Genomic DNA, 17,934 nt, shown 5'->3' with positions numbered 1-17,934 from the left:
TTGTTAGAAGCTCATATTTCTTTCAAAATTCAACATGTGCGAAGACAAGCAAATATGACGGCTCAAACATTGTCACGAGCGACAATATCCTTAGCAAATCCTTTTATTACGTATCATTCTCCTGATATTATTTGTAATGTCATCAACCACGATCGTGGTATTCAAGTTTGATTAATGGAACTTTTCATTTTTTAAAAAAAAAAACTCTACTGTGTATGGATAATAACCGGATTGATTGATTTTATAATCAAGCTATAAAAATTTATTACTCATCCCAATTAATTAAAAATTAAAGAAAAATCTCACCAATTTTATCAATATTAAAAACAAGAGTATGTTCTTTGTGAAATGGTCTCACGAATCTTTATCTATGAGATGAGTCAACCATATCGCTATTCACAATAAAAATTAATACTCTTAGCATTAAAATACTATTTTTTGATGGACGATCCAAATAAGAGATTTCTTTCACGAAATACGACCCGTGACACAAAACAAATTTACTCCCGCAATATGAATACAAACTAATCATTAGTATTTACTGTGGAGACGCATTATTGAGGCAGATCATATTTGTTTTTTTAGTATTATTTTGCATTCCATAATTTATTTATCACTTAATATTTTAAACAATTTTGAACACTAATTTTACTTTATATAATTATAATAAATAATAACCTCGTTATTTTCTAGTTATTATAATTTAAAACACACCTTAAATTTTGATATGCATACAAAAAAGTTAGAAAAAAGCTAGAAAGAAAAGGCGTTAAATCTCGAGTGTTGAGGGGAATTACGAAAGGAAGAGAAAGCTGAGGGTGCTGGCGCTGTAATGCAATAAATGTTCCCATAAATTCCACTCGGTTTCTCAACTCTCGCCAATTTTTATTTTTCTGCTGATTTCTTGCATGTGACTTTCCCTTTCATATTTTCCCAAGTTGTCACTCTCTTCACTAGAAAATACACGCCTCCCGTTTTTTCCTGGTAGAGACGGTCTAATTTTTGTTTCTTGCAGATAATTAGTGAGTTTCTGATATGGGTTTTTACCTTTCTTCCTTTTTTTTCCTGCTTGAGTTTACTGTGTCTTGTTCTTGGTATCTCCTGGTTTTATGACGGAAATTTTAGTTTTTTATACTTTTATAGTTCTTGTCGAGCTGTGAATAAGCAAAGGAAAATAGTTTGTTCAGAAGATTTTGAAGTTGGCAGCAGTTTAAGCAAGTTGTGAACTGTTCTTTTTCATTTGATATTTGAAAGATTTTTATTTTATTTTTTGGTTTTTATTTAACCCGATATGGTTTGATTCTTCTTACTGATTTGATCTGGGATTGTTTATGCTTTTCTGTCTTTAGTGATTTTTTTAAAGAATCTCTAATTATTCTGTGGTTGTGGGATATCGAATTTTAAGTGTAAACTAATTTATCGATCGAGTTTGTGACACTTAGTTCGCTTTATAACGTGTATAAGTTCTTCAAATTTAAAGTTGCTTTCTCATTCACATGCTTTCACGGGATCTTCGGATTACCAAATGAAAAGGCGAAAGTATAGAAGAAAGTAGGAATCTTAGGAAGAAGATTATTTTCTGATTAACAAAGTCTTATGTTGTTTCGTTTTCTGATTATATATCTCCGGTCAAGTTAAAATGAGTGTCAGATCTTGATAGAATTGCAGATCATTCGATTTAAATATTTTTTTTTTATTTTAAATTCTCGGTGCATTTTTTTATTTCATGAATATAGTTGATCTTGAGTATTTTCCATTCACCTTGCTGTTATCTGATGTGCAGATAAGAGTCATTTTGATGAACTGTCATTTGTTTCATGTCAATCTTTACAGGAACATGATTGAACTGGTTTTAAGCAGCTTCTGTTTTTGCACAGTTTCTCTTTTACTTCAGAGTCCAGAAAGTTAGTCGCGAAGTTTGATTTTGAGATCATAAATTGTTGCAAACTCGTGACATCACTAGAAATGGTTGCTGAATCATGGGTTCGTAGTTTATGGAAGCATTCGAAAAAGCGCGACTTTCATGCTGGGAAGTTGCATATCGGGGTTCTGGCTTTTGAAGCCGCGAGTTTGATTTCTAAGCTGCTTCATCTCTGGCAATCATTGACCGAGAAGCAAATCGCGAGGTTGAAGGAGGAAATATCAAATTCCACAGGTATCAAGAAGCTTGTCTCAGAAAACGATGATTATATTGGGAAGATGATACGTGCAGAAATGACCGACAACTTGGCGAATGTTGCAAGAGCTGTTGCAAGACTATCAAAGAAATGTAGTGATCCCTTGTTAAAGAGTTTTGAGCAAGCCTTTAATGATTTGATTAACTTGTCTACTGATACCTATGGTTGGCAATATTCGTGGAAGAAGATGGATAGGAAAGCCAAGAAATTGAAACGGTTTACAATCGTGAATAATAATTTGTTTCAAGAAATGGAGACACTTGCCGATTTTGAACAAAGTTTACGAAGAATGATGGGAAGTGATAACGCAGATAGCATAATCTTGGTCGAATATGAAAAAAAGGTTGCTTGGAAGCGACAAGAGGTGAGGCATCTTAAGGATAATTCTCTTTGGAATCGAACTTTTGATTACACAGTTCTTCTTCTAGCAAGATCTGTATTTACTATATATGGTAGGATTGGGCATGCGTTTGGAGCTAACGACGTGACTGACTTGGGGATTAAAGATTCTGGACTTATAGATTTAAGTAACAGCAGAAAGAGCCACTCCATTGTATTCGCACAATCATCAGTTTACCCATCTGAAAATTGTGTTCCGAGGTATTCTTCTGGCTTGGTGGGCAAGATGATATTTTTTTCGGGTCCAATTTCAAGACCAAGCGATATTGGCAATTTCCACTCAGGACCTCTTCGAAATTCTGTGAACACGTCAAGCCCGATTCCTGGATCACTTAATGGTGCTAGCTTCTATTCGGGGCCCCTTGCGAGGTTGACAACGAAAACCGGCCATCTGCGAAAGGCAATCCGACTGTGGCAATTTCGTGATAAATCTCAGAACGTAAAGGAGAAGATTCCACGTCAGCAATCTGATCTGCTAACCACCTCGATGCCTTTTACGAGGGGCATGGTCAGTGAGAATTGTACTCCCACAAAAGATTTCTCTGGGAATGTCTATTCCGGATTTTTAAGCAGAACTAAGGATTCCAACAGAGCAGAGCATACTTATGGCAACTCGAGTCAAGGAAACCAATTACTTGGTCCTAAGAAGAAGCTGTTGGATGCGCCTCCTCCCGAAACTCTCGGTGCTGCTGCCTTAGCTCTTCACTATGCAAATGTTATCATATTTATCGAGAAATTAGTGGCGTCTCCTCATTTGGTTGGCAATGATGCAAGAGATGATTTATACAGCATGCTACCTTCAAGTATCAGAGCTTCCCTAAGGGCGAAACTAAAGCCGTTTGCCAATATCCTGACTTCATCAGTGTATGATATGGTTCTTGCGGGAGAGTGGATCAATGCAATGTCAGCAACACTTGAATGGCTAGTCCCACTTGCTCATAACATGATAAGATGGCAATCAGAGCGGAGCATTGAGCACCAGAGTTTAGTTTCCAGAACAAATGTGCTTCTAGTTCAAACCCTTTTCTTTGCGAATCAAGAAAAGACAGAAACAGCCATAATCGAGCTTCTTGTTGGACTGAACTATATATGGAGGTTTGGTCGAGAAATCAATGCAAATTCACTATCTTAGTTTGCTAGTGCCAGAAAGGTCGAAGAATACATGGATTCATAGCTTCATCACTTTCATATTGCTTAGCATTTTACCGAAGGATCACACTTAATGTCGAAACGCGAGTCTTTGGTGAAAACTACTTGTCGGATTCTTTGATGTCAAGAAGGCATATCCTCACTCCCACAGTCGTTGGATCACATCATTTTCCTGGTTACAGGTTTGGTTTAAGGTTCGATGCCGTTTTATGGTCATCGATAACCATTATTTACACTTTAAGTGTGTAAATTGTCAATCTTAATCGTGAAAATCTTATCCTGGTAAAGGTGTGGTTTTCCAATCTCAGAAGCTTCTCATCAAATTAAAAGATGTCATGCTCCTTGCTGTTTGGCTTGAAATTTTCTACTTTGACAAGAACATTTTTTATCGGGACATAATTAAAAATCTAAATTTCGTGGCTTTTTATTAGTGATGATATTTATGACCACTGTTGTCCATATTTGTGGTTACTCTTCTTTGAACAAGAATACAACATCCATTGGAGTTGATATTCTATACGATATAGATTGCAACTAGGTGATTTAACTGGCTTATTATTTAATTGAACTGGGTTAAATGGGTTAAATCGAGGCCCTAAATATATAAAGAAAATGCGAAGAGCATACGAAAATGGGTTAAATCGAGGCCCTAAATATATAAAGTCGGCGAGTTACATAATAATGTACATAAAATGTAAGTATACAAGAAGCGCATGGGAACATCCCCAATGTGTTGCAACGACATGAAAACTTGTTTTCTTCTTGTAAAGTATATTCATAGTGCCTCTGGAAAACGCAACTCTGCTGGACCAGGACCGAGAATGCCTTTCTGCTCGGAAATCTTGCCCAGTCCTGAAGTTGGCTCAGTCTGCACAATCTTTTCTTCCTCTCGCCAACCAATCCCTTGCCAGTCTCTCTACGCCATTAAAAATAACCATTGTAAGCATGAAAAAGAAAAATCTGGCTATCCATAGTATGCATCAAAATATTTCAGGTCAATGCTTAACTAGAAGAAGCCATTTTTTAGCAAATATTTGCTAAAATGAAAGTTAAAGGTGCATGAATTGATAATCCTTGATAGCTACAAAAAATTACTGCTGAGAGCCACTATTAATATAATTCTTAATGTTAGAAACTCGCCTCATCCGGATTGTGGTTTCCATCTTCCAACAGCGGAGTCATGAGAGGAGGGGCGATATCTGGATCAGGCTTTTGAAAGATGAATGTGGTATAGAGACCTGTAAATGGAGGATTAAACAAATGAGTTCCAAGAAAAAATAGAAAGCTCACTTCTGAGGTAATAATCTAGTGTGGAGCGATACAATCACCCAAAATGTCATATGATCTGGGAAGAAGCCTTCCCCTTGGATCCATAAGGTTTGGACCAGAATCCATTAACAACCCTGCCAATTGTGCTCTGACAAGCCAAGTCAAGGTGACGTTAGTCATCTAACCAAAGTAATACATCCAAGAGAATTCAACTCATAGTTTCGAAACTAGAGATAGAATATCTGCTTGGAGAACTTCAAGCCAGAAGTAAAGATAATAAAAATACAAGAAAAGAATCCAGGCATATTTTCATCCTTCCTCGTTAAACATCCTAGATTTGCTTAGCCACAAGAAATATCTGTGTTTTACAAGCACTTGATATTCAAACTTATACTAACATATCAATAATCCCACAGAATAAATGCAATCCATATTAGTCAAAATTGTGAGTCACTTCCTGCTTTTGTTGACCTTCCATAACCATACATGAACTTAGAGAAACAAAACAAAGATAACAAAGTTGAAGATAAATATGTTACTTGTTGTCCTCATAAAATTCAGTCAGGTTTTGTATCTCTACATACTCAAGACCAGCCTCTCTAGCCAACCTGTCATCAAAATTATCAACACTAAAACAAGAAATATCATAGATAAACTGGTAAATAAGCATTTTCAGGACATGATAGTTGATTATATGTCAGTTTGCAGACACGCCAGTCCAAAACATTAAGAACTCAAGTAACTAAGCATATATTTATCAGAGAAGATTGAAACCAATTTTGCACAATAAATCAACAAAGTCAACATTCATAAGAGATATATGTTTTAAATCTTAACAGAAAATTAACCTGATCAAGCTTGGGAAATGGACTAAACAATGAGTCTCCATGGAGACATCATTTGCAAATTTCAACTGGTATTTTTTACCGAAAAATGGGAATCTGGAAATCAGCTGAACATACATTAGAGACAATAAAATGTCACAAAAAGATTTGAAAGAAAAGGAAAGCATGAGAAGGTCATATATTGGAAATATACTTCTCTTCCTCAACTTCAAAAGTGATCATATAGCTCTCAGATCGAATGCAGTTGGGAAAAATGTTGGGCTTCAAGCCACCACTCTTATTGTGGTACGCTTCAACATTTTTCTGGTATTTAGCCCTGAAAATCCACATGACACACATTAGTGCAGAACACCGCAAAAGTTCGAAAGTTTAGACCCTTCTTGTGAACAAGGTATAATATATTGTGTAGATCAATTCTCAAGAACAATTTCTATGAAGATGCTGATTTTCACACGCCATTTTTCCTCCACTCCGTTCCTTGATGAAATACAAAAAAAAATGGAGTTATGAAACTGTTTGAGGGGGTTGGTGCCAAATAGACAAGAGAACTACTTGCTACTATCATGGGGGAAAATTTCGAGAAAGGCCAACATCAGGATCAACAACAACGACAAAAACAAAATGTCTATGAAACAAAATAATAAATTTCAAAAATTTTATCCATACCATATAGTAGATGAATCAGGAGTTAAACCAAGGAAATAACCTCCCGGTCTCAACAAAGATGAGACATTGTGCATCAATCTTCTCACTTTCTCCTCTGTTTCAAAACATAACTGCCACCATTCAGGTATGAAGTTAATGTTTTCAGTTTCTCTAAGGATGCGGAGACATTGAGAAACACTATTGGACAGAGTCCTACCGGTAAATGCTGCATGCAGAAAACAATATCAGCCTGCTTTTCCTTGTCCTTCCAGTGCAACTCTACATCTCCCTACACAAAGCATGGGATCAAAATCAAAGAAAAATAAGTGGCACATAATAATCAAATAATGATAAAGAAGCCAAGGAAACAATGATATGCTGGCAAGTGGCAACTAACATAGTCAGAGTATTCAGGTCCTTCATCCTTTTATCTCAGTCGGCATAATGATTGACAAATATGAAAGAGGCTCAGTAATCTAAAAGCAAATCGAACAGATTTCGCGCACTGTGTAGATGGAGAAAGGAAAAAGAAGAAAACAGTTTGTAGTTTGAGAAGTAGGCATTCTAACAAAGCAGCACATATAGCCATAATCGTAACACTTTAAAAGGATTTACTTAAGGTTCTGACGCCTAGTAACAAGATCCTCGGAAGAGGGTAAACTATTCACCTATTCCTTCTTTTACCAACAAAGGAACAATTAGAAAAATAACTGTTACCCAATAAAAGAATACCACTACTTGTCTGCTTAGTCCTGATCATCACAAACTAGAATCAATCATGAAGTAATTTACACGTGGGCATACTAATACGAGTAATATCACAAGCACAACTGTGTGGTAAGCATTTCCGGACATATACATTCAATAAGAATCACTGAATCAGTGAGTAAAAACGAAAAATACTACGGAGACGGGGCCAGAATCTCACTACACAAGGATCAAGCTCCAGAAACTCAAAGGTGTAAGTCTTGCGTCGACTCTCCCACGCTTCCCTCACTCCACTCACTCCAGTTGTCACCACATCTGCCAAAGAAATCCCACGTCTTACACAGGAATCGTCATCACCAAGCACATCCAAACAAAATTAACAAAAAGCAATTACACAAGCGCGTGAATAACAAGAGTTAGCTTAGTCAATCATTTACACGAGCAGCTCAAATACAACCAACACAAGCAAAAAACAAAAGAAAGAATTTCAAAGTTACCAATGCCAATGTAGTGACCGATTTGAGCATCATCCCACTTCTCCTCATCGGGCACATCTCCACAAAACAAATCACACACCTACCATATTGCCCAAATGAAATGGAACATAAACATTTAAAAATCAAGAAAACAATCAAATCCATGATTGGAAAGAAGCATACAGTTGCATAAGGGGAGACGAAAATGTTTATCAGAGCTACTTTAGCGAACTCGATTAGGCGGTGGTGAGCTGATTCGGTGGGACGATGGGTTTGAAAGGAATTCATCATCGTACGTTCCCTAAAACCCCAACATTGAAGGCTTTTGCAATGGAAAGTAAATAAATTGCCGGAATGGAAATTGTTCAGTGACTTTTATTGTTTATTTGTTTGTTAATTTTATTTGGTGAATTACATGTTACTGCGACAATTTCTTAGAGGGTATTTATGACGTATTTCAACAAAATATTCTATGTAAAGATTATATGAATTTTGGTTTGGAAAATTTATATGAATTTTGGTTTGTTCTCTCATAATTAATAATCAACGTTTCTAAAATCGATAATTTTTTTTTGGTAAATATACCCTTTACTAATAAAATTTTACAGCTTGCTAAATTTAAGAAAATTTGAGAACATATTTGAGGTAATTATTATTATAAAGAAAATTTTAAAAGTATTCACATTTGATTAGTATATATTTATTTTCATTATCGGTAAAAAAGATTTACTTTAATTAAGCACGCATTCGATATAATATTTGGTTGTCTTTGATTTAATGTAATCTTTATATAAAACAAATTAAATGGTAATATTCTTTTAATTAAGCAAGCGTTCGATATAATCTTTGGTTATATTTGATTTATTGTAATCTTTATATAAAACAAATTAGTAATATTTAAAATCATAGAATTAAAATAAAAAATTAAAAAATTTGATACTTGTTTATCAATTGTGTCCACCTATCGTATATATCCTTATGTCCATCAATGAGATATCACTTATCTATCGGATGTAAAATTTAAATATGTTTAAGTGAACAACCAACATATCAAAACTATATATATATATATATATATATATGATCACACAAAGATACTTGCAGAAACAACATATTCTGTGATCGTTGTTATTTATTGACAGCCGATACATTTTGAGTTTTGGGCTTTGTTGAACAAAAAAAACTCGGGAACAAAATTTCACTTTATTATTCTTCTAGAGCAGCAAGTCTCCAAAAATGGGACCTTCTGAATCAAAATAAAATCTTGGGTAAAGAAAAATGGCACAACAATAATAATACGATCTTGAACTTTGTTAAAAATGTTCCGTTGTGTAGAGAGAACGTGGAGTCCATCACAAAAGAAGTCTTCTAATATCGCTGAAATTCGATCGTAGTTCTGTCAGGAAGGTGCCTGTAAAAACAGATTATTTGCAATAAGCCAATTCCCTTGGAGTTCAGAACAAATAAATCAGAACAGAATTATAAATGACAACTGCGTTGAAGTTACACTTTTGGCCAGTACTCGAGCGGCCATTAGATGAAAAAGAAAAATGTTCCTCAACGAATGATTACACGTGATTAATTCAGAGTGTTTTGGCATTTTCTTGGAGAATGGAAGGCATTGCAATCTATTTCAAAGCTACTTAAATGCACCAAAATATTCATATTTTACCTAGTGCTAACCTTTATAGTGTTTTTAATATGCATGGTCGGGAAAGAGATTTGAAGAATTTGGGGGAGGGGGGGTTCACCTAATGAAGGAAGAGAATAGGTGAGGAGAGCAAGGCTCCCAGGAGATATCCAGCTGATATTTAAAACTTTTAAGCAGGGAAACAAAACAAGGCATATCACAAAATAAAATGAAATTTTATCCGCTCTAATTAAAGCACCTCCAACTTTTCCATCAAAAATACGATGGTCAGCAGACAATGTTAGGTTCATTTTTGTCACAACAGCAGGCTTCTCGGTCCCTGAAAGTGAAGAAAATTGAAATTCAAAGTCAGCCATTGATGGTAAGTTAAAATAGCACATGCTGGACATTAACATACAGACAGATTACCATCATCTCCAATAACGGGTTCAACAACTTGATTGCCCCTACCGACAGCAAGAATGCCAGCCTTTAAGAAGGAAATTAGTCAAGTTACACCAGCGCTGACATTTTTTGATAATACCGAGAGCTAACGGGAGAGATATATAAACTTTTAGTCCCAAATTTCCGATCTGATTGACATCATTCTTATTTGGGCTTATAGTTAAGGCAAGTTTCTCTGTGATTGCCAGGACACGCGTGTGTGCAGAGGGATGTGTGTGTCTGAGAGAGAGAGGGAGAGAGAGAGAGAGAGGGAGGGAGAGGGAGAACCTGTGGAGGGTTTATGATCGCGCAAAAGTTATCTACAGGATACATCCCCAAATTTGAGATGCTGCGTGAAGAAGGGAAAACAAAATCAAGAAAGAAAGAAACAAAAAATGGCCATATGAATAAGGATAAGATGAAGCCACCTGAAAGTGCCACCTTGAAACTCATTGGGCTTAAGCTTTCCTGTTCTTGCTTTTTCAGCAAGTTCTTTGACCTTTAGACACAATTAAAAACAGAGAAAAGGGTTATGTAGTATAGGAAAACAATAAAATCACAAATTAAAGTATTTAATTGGATGGCGAGACATTTAATACCTAAAGATCTAGAATTTATGAATATTGTAAATTTAATCATGTGAAAGCCATGAAAGTTAAAAAAAATCAATGAATCCTCAACTCCAACTCCCCACCTCATCAGCAAGTTGTAAAAATGCATGTTCATAAGAGGAGAAACTATATGAATGAATCTCGTAGAACAAAAGTAGGAAGAGTAAGCAGTTGCAAAATTATTACCTAAATCTTGGGGTAAACATCTATTAGAAATGACCAATCAGTTTAACACAAAGCAAAATGCTGAGAGAATTTACTTGAATCTGATAAGAGTAACTGAACAATATCAAACAACTGAACCTTGAAGTACAGCATCATAAACAACACAAATTGACAGTATCCGTCTGATTCAATGTAATCTTATCCTTCAAAAAGCAAAATGATGCCATCTAGACCAATTGCAGCAAGTCATCCTTTCAGTGGCACATGAAATTGAAACACCTTCAAACTTGTTTCGACATACCTCTGAGGAAATGGATGATATAGACTTTTGATCAGCATTCCTAATGATTGGAGTCATCAAGCCCTGGATATCGTGAAAAGATAATGAGACCAAGGTTTCCATAATAGAGAAAAAAGAGAATGATGTTGCACAGATTACCTTCTCTGTAGCTACTGCAATAGAGATATCAATTGAATCACGTAAAATTATTTCACCTTTCCCAGCATCCCAGTAAGCTGCATGTTGAGCACATAATCTGATATGTGGACTAAAAGTAGAACAATAAAAGAACATACTCAATTTTTAAAGATAGGCATTTACCCTTGCACACCAAGAAACAAAATAGTTGAAGTTTATTCACATCCACATCCTTGCTCAATTACTCAAACTTGTATAGTTATATCAATAGAATAACAAATTGATTCATAATCGATATTTAATCCTAATTTAATATATTATTAAATCCAAACTAACTCAAATTAAGACTAAACTAGACCATTTTTTTAAAGATGACTTTTGGAGGGTTTGTGTCAGTGATGACAACAATCGACAGAACAATTGATGTGTTGACCTATGATGAGAGAGGCAGCTGGCAGACATTAAAAAAGAGAGTGCAACATATATTTTCTTTGTTCAATCATCATTGTCATATGAGCTCACAATTTAAAATTATGCAACCATCAGGCACTCTATTTTTTTGTGTATCTACTCTTAGTCCATTGAGGTAAGGGAACAAGGGTGATGGGAGAAGTTTTATAGGTGAATGGGAGATGAATCAGATTTATGCTCATGAAAAAAATTTAGGTTCAAAAGATAAGTGAGCTATTTAAACTTAAGCAAATGAAAGCTTAAATCAAACTTGAACCTGTAAGATATCGCATCTAGTAGGTCAATGCAAATTCGAAGAAGGGGATGCATTACGGAACTGGCATTGCCCAGTTAATGGCTGAACATAATCACAATTTCATTAACTCAGTTTGTTGCTTACTTAACATTGGGTTTCATATCTATAAAATTGGTAGTCACCGGTAATAGGATTTCAAAAGAGAGCGTGCTTGGTATATAACTCAAACACACATCCCCGCGCCTACCAGACACTTTGGGACATAAAAAAGAAAACTAGAAGTAGCACAATTGCGAACTGTTTTAATAGATTTGCAGTGGTAAAAGGTTTCGTTGTCAAATTATTTTTTAGCAGAAGCTTAGAGAAATTTTAAATTGCTAAAGGCTACTAACAATGCTTCATTACAGCCAGTGGTAGCCAAAGTTTCAGTTGACAATTTTCTTGAAGACAACAGATTAAAACTTAAACCAGTTTATAAACATGAAAAATCATACCATTTGCTTCTGGTATGTTTTTCAAAGCAACTGCAACCGCTTTGATGACAATATCATTCACTGAGACTTTAACATCATATTTTGCTGCAACACATTGTAAATTAGATAACTCAACTCTAATGGTGCCTTTCACGAGGCAGAGGACTAAAAGAGACAGAAGTCTCTACCTTTAAGCTCCTTTCTGAAGGATAGAAGAGGATCCAGAATAACATCTGAAGCAACAATGAAAGGTAAGCATCACAATTGTAATGTAATAAATAAAGTTGAAAGCACATATATCTTGGAAGTTCAAAACCTGTTGATAAATATAAATGGGGCGTGGATTGTTTAGATTCCAATAAGCGTGTTGCTATCACCTGCATAACAGTGAAGAGAACATGTTTTTGTGATATCAGCAAAAGAATGTGACAAATAAAAATTAGTAGTAGTAGCAGTAGTATTTACATATGCAATCTGTCAAAATGATGAGGATTAGAAGAAAAAAATGTAAAGAAAAGCTTTCAAATGAAGCTATGTAGAGGTTATCACATGAATTTTTTTCAATTATTTACAATATCAAATTTTATGACAACGTGCAACAAGAATTTGGATGTTTACAGCATTTACTAGATCCTGGACAGAAAAATTAAAAATCACCAACCACAGGCCACATAATATCAAAGTAAATAAATTGTGTAAGTACCTTGCGAATTTGACTATTTGGAAAATCTTCATAAGCATCTGTCTGCTGTACGATGGATTTTGATCCTGCTGACGAGGAAGAAGTTTGAGGTTGAGTTGTAGATGATGGAGAACTCTTATCAGATTCAGAAATTTTGGCAGATCCTTTGCCAGATTTCATTGCAGCCAAAACGTCACCCTTCAACAAAGTACCACGAGGACCAGATGCTGTTATTGATGATGTATCCAGCCCATGCTCTGCAATTAGTAACTTTGCAGCAGGACTAATCCTATTAAAACTCAATTTCTGCATTTTTATGTCCTTTGGAGTACTTTTTTGAACAGGCTTTTCATCTTTGACACCAGAACCACCAGTACCAGATGTCTTTACAGCTTCAATATCATTTGGATCCTCAACCTTGACAATTGATTAAGCAATAAGAAACATAATACAGGGCTTATGTTTAGGGAAATAGGAGAGATCAGTCCAAGGTCACTAATATAGAACTTACAGTTACTGCAATAGGCTGACCCACAGCAACATCTTTTGACCCTTCTGCAACCAATATTTTGGCCAGGAACCTGCATCCAACACAGTCAACTGAAAATGAAATCATTAATTAACTTGATCATAGAAAAGTCAACATTTTCATTACCCTTCTTCAAGACTTTCAAATTCGAGGGTTGCTTTGTCTGTTTCTATTTCACAAATAACATCACCAACCTCGATCTGCAATGAGCAAAAGTATAAAAGCAACCGAAAAACAGATGCTTGTAAATATTATAAACTGTAAAACAGTTTCCCACAGAGAAATTAATACATCGCCATAAAAATGCAGACTGACCTTATCACCTTCTTTTTTCCTCCATTTCACAATATTGCCCTGGTTCTGTAAAGCAAACAAAACCTCTTCAGCAATGATGAGCAAACCAATACAATATATAGACATTTGACTTCCTACCATGGTTGGTGACAATGCTGGCATTTCAAGCACAATGTGAGGAGGAAGTTCAGAAGGGCTGATGTTAACAGAGCTCGATTTCTGTTTGTTGTCTCCAGGTTTCAAATTTTGTTCACTAGATGTTTTATCTTGAACTTCTGACCCACTAACAGTTGCTGGAATATTCGCCACAGCATCTGGATCCTCAACCTAGTCATCCAACTCAAATTCATCACACTAGATGATGCCAACGACATTGATAAGAAATCAAAATTGTCAACGAAAATAGGGAATATAAGTGTAGTTATATCTTAGGAAAGAGTCAGGGAAGAGTATTCGACCATTAAGAATCTTCATCTCCAGAAGTTTGGCAACAAAACTTCAGAGATGGGCTGGACTTTTGCCGGCGTGGATTAGAGAGGATCCACGCTGATAAACTTCTTTAGATGAGCTAAGCTCGGCAATAATAATACTATGAAAAAAGACGGGAGAATGAAAAGCTTCGATTCTATTCTGCACAGAATAGGTCAAAAACTTACTGTAATTGCTATAGGTTGTCCCACAGGAACATCCTTTGTGCCCTCAGGAACCAGGATCTTAGCCAGAAACCTGCAAGTCATTTTCCAACATTGTACCACAAGAGAACCATGATATTCACAAAGCAGTTAAACATTCTATCCTACATGACTTCCATAATAAGAATACATGCAAACAAAAATAGAATTGACAGCAGTTCATATGAGAAAGGTTTCACAGTACACGCATATAACAGCAAAATAGAAATATATAATGCTCAGTCGTCTGTAAAATCCTGATACATGTTGCTAGACCAAGAGAATTTTCAAGATAAGATACTTGAGATTAATAAATCTAATATCAAAAGCATGTTGCCATGAATTAACATCCTATCACAAGGGAAAAAATAAAGTAAATTATTTGATTTACCCTTCTTCAAGACTTTCAAACTCCAGGGTAGCTTTGTCTGTTTCTATTTCACAAATCACATCACCCACTTCTATCTGTAGGATCATAAAAACAAAGTTATTTCAATTATATTTATTTGAATGCCAACTACAGTAAAGCTTTCATTCATCAAAGCATTCTTATTACATATGTGCGACATTATAAGTTCAGATTAACAAACTGTCCCTACCGATAGAGTTTCTTAATAAAACTAACCTTATCTCCCTCTTTCTTCCTCCACTTTGAAATGTTACCTTGGTTCTGAAAAAACATGGATGAGATCTAAAAATGCCAACACATTTTCATATGAAAAGTAAAAAACTAAATTTTATCTGCCTCAGCTATAATTCACCATTGTAGGCGACAAAGCAGGCATCTGAAGCACAATATGATCAGGAACCTCTGCAAAATAACAAAACTTCTTACCGAACTGCTCGCATAAAAATTTCAAACCAAGTAGTAATAAAACTCAAGCAAGTCCGACATCTTTCCTCTACGTGTTTTACAGGATTATGGCTCCCAAAGTACTGTGCAACTAACTAATGTAGATACACACCCTTAAATGACTTTGATGAGCTTCAAATAACTTTTCTGCACTTCATCACCATGATGCTACCTAATCTCCATTTTTTTTTCCACATCTTAAGGGAGCCAGCTATTAGAGAAAGTCCAACCACTCCTAAAGTTGACCATCTTAAGCATGTGATGAAATGCCAAGATACATAAGGCGTAATATTATCTGTACCTTTCAGCACAGAGTTGAAACTCTGGTATGTCAACAATCAAGGGACAAGACATACCAAATGTACTTGCACCACAAAAATACCATTTAAAAGGATATTTTTAATATAAAGCAAGTCTGCATGCTCACAGACAAGAAACTAAAAAAAAAGACACTTGTAGATTGTAGACACATACAAAAAGAAGCATGAGAAGAAAAGAAACTACAGACATCTTTCCCTTTCAAGTTCAAATATAAATTTTGGGGCCAATCCCAAGTGTTCCAGTTATCAAAAAACTCTAAGTAATTAGTTAAAAAAGTTCAAGAACATAAAAATCTGAATAAAAAATACTCAATATGGACAGTATATATTTGACATGAAATTATAATTTAATCAAAATGCAAACAGGCCATTTCTCACCAAAAAAATCCAAAGCAAAATAAATATGACGAGATTTGATGCTAAATAAAAAAGTACCTGACGATGAATAATATCTGACACCAACTTGTAGCTGTGAAATTCCCTCACATTATAAGAAAAAGAACATGCAGATGAAACATGTATGTAAGTACTAGTTTTATAACCAACCTTAAGGTCAGAAGACATATCATGAACCCTGTTGCCCACTGAAAAAGATGGCCTGTTGAATTTCATCATGAGCGAAGAGGAACAACACATATACAACAGATATATATGATGTTGTTCAATTTATTTGATCAATGCTACCCAACAAAACTGTAAAACTGTTCGATCACAGCGTATTCCCCAGTCGACTTCACTATTTAAGGGGTAGACGGGGTAATGGATGGAAGTTTAGGGCAAAAGGGGGGTTTAGCTACCCAATTGTTTTAATATAGAACTTTTCATTACTGTAGCTTCTGATGCTAGTAAGCCTCTCTGAGATAGACCTCAGAAGTCCTGTTGGATTAGTTGGAACAAAGTGCTGATTAGCTGAATGTATGCCAAGATAGGCATGGGAAAATAGCGAACTAACCATGGGATAAACAATTAGATGTCGTAGATTATCACACCAGATGATAAATTTATCACATTTTGTTTTATGGTTAATATGCCAATGAAACATAAGAATCCAGTTGTGCACCAGTTGCAATAATTAACAATTAAGAAAAATATAGTTCTTATCAACCAGCTGTTTTTTTTTAAAAAATAAAATAAACTCAAGGTATCAGATCACCCTATTTGAAAAGGGAAAATTATTAATAAATAAAATTTACAAGTTATAGATTGGATTATTGATAAACAATTGAGACCAAAATAAATAAATATCAGAGGTCTGTAGATGCAAACCTGGGGTAAGTGGTATCGGCATCAATACCTTGATTTAACCCCCTACAACTGCATTGCCATCAGTAGTTTCAAAATGAGATAAAATTTAGAAAGATCAAATCGATTATAGATTCATTAAAAATAAAATCACAAAATAACTACAAACACCGGCATAGGAAATTACATCACGCAACTTTAAGTGAAGAGAGAAATCACATAGTGAAGGACCCTTGCAAAGTACACTAGTTGGTCACCAGCTTTACCAAATACTAAAAAGACAAGCTAGGTGGCCCGTGATGTCTTCGAAAAGAGGTATCGGACCAGGAATGTGATCTATGGGATATTTAACGTGTACTAGGTGTGAAACTTGCATTTCTGGCAATACTACGCAAAATTTTATCTTTTTTCCTTTAGAGAGAGACTGCCTAGCCGTAGCCGTAGTCGTAGCCATAGCCACCACTAGGTCTCCCTGTTTCATACTTCTCAAGTAGACCAGCATTTATTTGATTTTTTAACCATTCATCCGGCCACCAGGACTACTTGAACATTGGATATCGAAACAAATAGCTCATTTCTAAATCAGATAAAACTTCACAAGATCGTTGAAACAAAGGCGCTAAATTATCCAAATATACAAAGACGAAGAAGTTACCGATTCAGAATTGGGTGAGTAGAGGAAAAGGAGATGAAACGAGCCCTGAAGAGAGAAGGAGCTCGGCAGATCGCCGGATTTCTAAGCCTGGATAATGCCATTGATCATCAGATGTGCTTCGCCTTTCTTCGATTCCTTGCAATTTCTTCTGCTAGCAGTTGTAAATTGTAATTTCACGTACATGACAACTTAAAGAGTTGCATCTCTCTTTCCCTATTTTTTTCTTTTTAGAAAAAAAAACTTAACAACTACAATTTTTATATTCAATAAAATATTATTATATTTATTTATTTATAGTAAATAACATATACTTTATATAACTTTAACTCAATAATTCGAGTTTGATATATTATGATACATTAACATTTCTTTTATAATTTTCTAGGTAAAAACTTGTGTGAGACTGTCTCACGGGTCGTATTTTGTGATAGGATATCTTATTTGGGTCATTCATGAAAAATTATTATTTTTTATGGTAATAGTACTATTTTTTATTGTGAATATCGGTAGGATTGACATGTCTCATGTATAAAGACTCGTGAGACCGTCTTACAAGAGACCTACTCATTTTTC

At 35.2% G+C, this 17,934-nt stretch overlaps 3 protein-coding genes across 6 annotated transcripts; 1 reads left to right on the top strand and 2 right to left on the bottom strand.

The window, feature by feature from the left end:
• Positions 1–756: 756 nt before the first annotated feature.
• LOC140816211 (uncharacterized) lies at positions 757–4,172 on the top strand. 4 transcript variants are annotated; one of them, XM_073175313.1, is made up of 2 exons: positions 757–1,022; positions 1,878–4,172. In XM_073175313.1, exon 2 carries the CDS (start codon positions 1,966–1,968, stop codon positions 3,706–3,708), a length of 1,743 nt encoding a protein of 580 aa, XP_073031414.1. In that variant the 5' UTR covers positions 757–1,022; positions 1,878–1,965; the 3' UTR covers positions 3,709–4,172. The 4 variants fall into 4 exon arrangements, with proteins under 4 accessions (XP_073031414.1, XP_073031413.1, XP_073031412.1 ...); XM_073175312.1 differs by having other exon boundaries at positions 1,834–4,172; XM_073175311.1 differs by having other exon boundaries at positions 1,784–4,172.
• A 179-nt stretch (positions 4,173–4,351) lies between these two features.
• On the bottom strand, positions 4,352–8,054 carry LOC140816804 (mRNA cap guanine-N(7) methyltransferase 2). The gene is made up of 11 exons (XM_073176263.1): positions 7,852–8,054; positions 7,690–7,768; positions 7,413–7,507; positions 6,702–6,773; positions 6,506–6,615; positions 6,033–6,155; positions 5,843–5,935; positions 5,534–5,602; positions 5,054–5,142; positions 4,866–4,963; positions 4,352–4,641 (listed from the first exon to the last, which is right to left on the bottom strand). The coding sequence occupies exons 1-11, from the start codon at positions 7,957–7,959 to the stop codon at positions 4,501–4,503; spliced, it is 1,077 nt and encodes a 358-aa protein (XP_073032364.1). The 5' UTR covers positions 7,960–8,054; the 3' UTR covers positions 4,352–4,500.
• Positions 8,055–8,773: 719 nt separating this feature from the next.
• LOC140816164 (dihydrolipoyllysine-residue acetyltransferase component 1 of pyruvate dehydrogenase complex, mitochondrial-like) lies at positions 8,774–17,552 on the bottom strand. Its single transcript, XM_073175243.1, has 23 exons — positions 17,362–17,552; positions 16,731–16,778; positions 16,011–16,062; positions 15,900–15,933; positions 15,053–15,102; positions 14,917–14,961; positions 14,683–14,756; positions 14,277–14,346; positions 13,759–13,947; positions 13,642–13,686; positions 13,453–13,526; positions 13,309–13,378; positions 12,819–13,214; positions 12,432–12,492; positions 12,304–12,348; positions 12,137–12,220; positions 10,958–11,034; positions 10,820–10,882; positions 10,171–10,241; positions 10,031–10,091; positions 9,728–9,788; positions 9,558–9,638; positions 8,774–9,079 (listed from the first exon to the last, which is right to left on the bottom strand). Exons 1-23 carry the CDS (start codon positions 17,460–17,462, stop codon positions 9,021–9,023), a joined length of 1,911 nt encoding a protein of 636 aa, XP_073031344.1. The 5' UTR covers positions 17,463–17,552; the 3' UTR covers positions 8,774–9,020.
• Between the last annotated feature and the right edge of the window lie 382 nt (positions 17,553–17,934).

This window comes from Primulina eburnea, chromosome 16 (assembly GCF_022965805.1).
Source record: "Primulina eburnea isolate SZY01 chromosome 16, ASM2296580v1, whole genome shotgun sequence".
Lineage (NCBI taxonomy): Eukaryota > Viridiplantae > Streptophyta > Magnoliopsida > Lamiales > Gesneriaceae > Primulina > Primulina eburnea.
Note: the sequence above shows the minus strand (reverse complement) of the source record. Positions and strands in the feature narration are given on the sequence as shown.

Coding starts and splice junctions, on each gene's coding strand:
- LOC140816164 (XM_073175243.1), bottom strand. CDS start 17,462: ATGGCATTATCCAGGCTTAGAAATCCGGCGATCTGCCGAGCTCCTTCT. Junction 15,934..16,010: donor ATATGTCTTCTGACCTTAAG/GTTGGTTATAAA, acceptor GGAATTTCACAG/CTACAAGTTGGTGTCAGATA. Junction 15,103..15,899: donor CAGATATTATTCATCGTCAG/GTACTTTTTTAT, acceptor GTTATTTTGCAG/AGGTTCCTGATCATATTGTG.
- LOC140816804 (XM_073176263.1), bottom strand. CDS start 7,959: ATGATGAATTCCTTTCAAACCCATCGTCCCACCGAATCAGCTCACCAC. Junction 6,774..7,412: donor TGGAGCTTGATCCTTGTGTA/GTGAGATTCTGG, acceptor TGCTTTGTGTAG/GGAGATGTAGAGTTGCACTG. Junction 6,156..6,505: donor CCTGATTCATCTACTATATG/GTATGGATAAAA, acceptor GTGGATTTTCAG/GGCTAAATACCAGAAAAATG.
- LOC140816211 (XM_073175313.1), top strand. CDS start 1,966: ATGGTTGCTGAATCATGGGTTCGTAGTTTATGGAAGCATTCGAAAAAG.